The sequence below is a fragment of the Patiria miniata genome, unplaced genomic scaffold (assembly GCF_015706575.1).
Source record: "Patiria miniata isolate m_02_andy unplaced genomic scaffold, ASM1570657v1 HiC_scaffold_18, whole genome shotgun sequence".
Taxonomy (NCBI): domain Eukaryota; kingdom Metazoa; phylum Echinodermata; class Asteroidea; order Valvatida; family Asterinidae; genus Patiria; species Patiria miniata.
In genome coordinates, this window is record NW_024037056.1 from 3,495,595 (window position 1) to 3,498,888 (window position 3,294).

Here is a 3,294-nt window from a genome sequence, read left to right on the forward strand (position 1 = left end):
GTTAACAACATTGCACGTGCCTCTACATGGAATACATATCATAAACCTGTGAAAGCCATCAAAAGATTAATAATGTCAATGACGAACCAACGATTTAAGGGATATTACGGCCTGGTATGCCCCCAAATGGGCTACAAAAAAGTGTTTAAAAGTAGAATATGAGCGTCCACACAACCATCATTTAAAACTGGGCGTTTTTTGTGTTATTTTTGAGAGAACCATGCGAGATTGAATTTCGAGGAGTCAAAATTTTGGCTCAAAAATCGAGCTGTTGAGTGCTAGTTGTGAATCCTGCCACACAGTGGGCCACATTCTGCGGACGTGTAAGAAACAATACTTGTGTATGTGTGTATTATGTGCGACACACAACGTGTACGCTGCATTGAATAGACATTGGCGGCATTATGCAAATTTAACTTTATATGTTTATTGGTGGTTGTTAAAACAAGTTGACGTTTTCGTCAGATCACGAAGTCTTGATCCTTGTTCTCCGTGCTTTCAAAGGATAGGAATGCTTGATTTATACTATTAAAAATGATCAAAATGCATTCGGGCTGCTTAAGATAACGAAGGGTGAGAAAATGCATTACTTTTAGATACAGAGTTTGCATTAAAAATGCATCTGCATGAGTATAATGGCAATGGCCGTCATTGGATCATTGATCAAGTTGTCAAAAGCTTTAGCAATCACTTTAGTGTCATAGTGTGGAGGTAATATTTTGAGTGCAGCATCTATCACTGTTCACAAACACGATAATGCAAGATTCTTTTTCAGTTAGCAAATGGTGAAAAAAATATCGTGCTCGTCTATTCAATGTGTTGGCCTCAGATTCCGTAAATTAACAATTTTCTTCTTGCATTTTCCTGAATTTGGAGAATCAAATCCCTACAACAAAGGTGTTAGCAAAAATATAAACCTCCGAGTCGTTATGGTATAAATGCAATCGATATTTGCGTTCAACTACCTTGTCTTTAGTCAGTTCCTCTTGCGACTATTTTTGATGTCTCCATCACAATATAGAAATTGAGAGATGGCTATTTTCGAAGTAAAATACAATTGGAAAAGTTGTTCCCTTCAGGCCAATTTGAGGAGTTGTTCCAGGTAACAATGGCTCTCAAGTCTTGTTTTTGAGGTTGGCAAGACTTTTACATGTTTCTTGCATGTATCTGTACATCGACTCAAGCGCCGGAGCCACTTGTGCTTACATCCTCGTTGATGACAGGCAAACCCAACAACTGGCGGAGTCCACGACGAAACTGCCGGTACTTGACGGCGTAGATGACCGGGTTGGCGCAGGAATTGATAGCTACCAGGGCCACCGAGATGATGTACAGCGCTCCGTTGAAGTCCAGCGGATAGCCGAAGTTGAACATGAAGAAGATGATGGAGTTGAGAGTCCAGCAGACGACGTAGGTGATGAAGACGATCAGGAGCGTCTTGAAGGTGTTGCGACGAGCGCGAAGGAGCGATGCATCTGCCGCCTCGACCGAGGAACTACCCATGGCTTGGGTGCGTGCAGGCGGAGGGGCTACCCGAGAGGCACTCTGCTTAAGTACTACAATAATATGGATGTAAGCTACCAGCATAGCGCAGACTGGGATCAAATACTGAAGCAGGAATATCATAACACCTACGGCCTCAGATCCAGGCACACTGATTGATTGGCAGGTGCCATCTACCACGTCGTAGAAGGCGATGTCGTAGAAGCTACTCGCCGTGCCGATGATCCACGCTGCGGCGATTAAGACTCGGACGGGTACCTCGCCGTAGATGGTCCCGTGCTTAAAGGGAAACACGATGGCCACGTACCTCTCAAAAGTCAGCGATACCAGGTTCAGCGTGGAGGCGGTGAGGAAGGACCACAAGAAGAAGTTCGAGATCCAGAGTCGACAGAGAAAGCCACCAGCCAGGTTGTCTGGAACAGGAGACGGGGTAGGAATGTTGCTACTCAGTAGCAGCATAGTCGAACCCAAGAAATCAATAGCCGCTTGGTTGAAGATGAAGGCATTGGTGGTTGTATGCATAGACTTGATCTTGTAGATAACCAAGCATACCAAGGCATTACCAAAGATGCCTAGTAGCCCCACGATTGTCTTGATCACGCGGAGGAATATGATTCTCTCAGCCATGACGTTTGAAGTGCGAGAGTTTGGTGTCCAACCTGGCTCTCCTTGGAACGAAAGCGTTATGATAAACAGAATGCATCTTGTCAACAAAATATATATCCTACTTGAAGCCTCCTGGAAAGTAAGACGTAAGGAAAGCACCGCCATGCTGATTGGCTGTTGCTCTATCCAATCGTTGGACACATAGTCCTAATACATGAATCGTACTTTGCTGACGTGACCGTCAACGTGAATGGTGTCACGAGGTGCGCTCGACACACCTCATCATGACATCACGTGGGATGTGCGAAATCATCCCTAAGGCAACAGATAGTGGCGGCAAATCCAGCCACAATCCGGGGGATTTGGTTCAGTGAGTGCTTTTTCTTTTCTCTCGGAAATCAAATTTATTGTTGGGAGAATATTTATGGGACCTAAGCAATGCTTACAAGTTGTGGAATAGATCTCGCGAGGCGATTTGTACAATTTAAAAAAAAAGTCAAAATAAACTGCGAATTGATATTTGTTTTCCCATGAATTACCCAGTTTGGTTTTGTCTCATTAAAATGTTAAGTCACTTGAAAAATAAAATTGCTTTTACAATTTGCAGTTTAGTTGCATTTAATGTAATTACAATAAAAATACAAAATGAATTGAGAATTGACATTTGTTTTACAAGGACAGAAATGTCCATGTTTTGTGTCACAGTAAAAGATTAAGTCCCTGGACAAAATATCTTATACCAATTTGTATTTTAACAATTCCCTTCAGCATCTCGTACAATCCAACACGTCATGTATCCATTACACGTGTTTTTTTTCTGTACAACTCCTGAACAAAAGGCAGAACTTTCCCCCCTGAACTTTCGTCTTTGTTTTGTGTGAGTGACGGAGGATACGTGGCGTTTCAAGTTAACCGAAACGGAAGAAACTTGCCATTGCCATTGCAACGAATTTGATAGTTAAAACGAAGAGAGGTGCTTTTCCCCTGTATTTTCACCCTTATAAAAAGTTGGAAACGTAACCTATTCCAAGGTACAACGACGCGGTCAAAGTTGCGAGTTTGTTCCACAGCTGGCTCAGGGTGACAGATGTTTTATGTATAACTCAATCATTTATTAACCAACTGTAAGTATAATTAAGTTTTTTTTAAATACAACGTTTGCCAGTCGCGTCTGCAGGAAGAAAA

At 42.4% G+C, this 3,294-nt stretch overlaps 1 protein-coding gene across 1 annotated transcript; it reads right to left on the reverse strand.

Annotated features, from left to right (window-relative positions):
- Positions 1-501: 501 nt before the first annotated feature.
- Positions 502-2,173, reverse strand: LOC119725137 (galanin receptor 2b-like). The gene has a single exon (XM_038196498.1). It carries the CDS (start codon positions 2,128-2,130, stop codon positions 1,180-1,182), a length of 951 nt encoding a protein of 316 aa, XP_038052426.1. The 5' UTR covers positions 2,131-2,173; the 3' UTR covers positions 502-1,179.
- Positions 2,174-3,294: the final 1,121 nt, after the last annotated feature.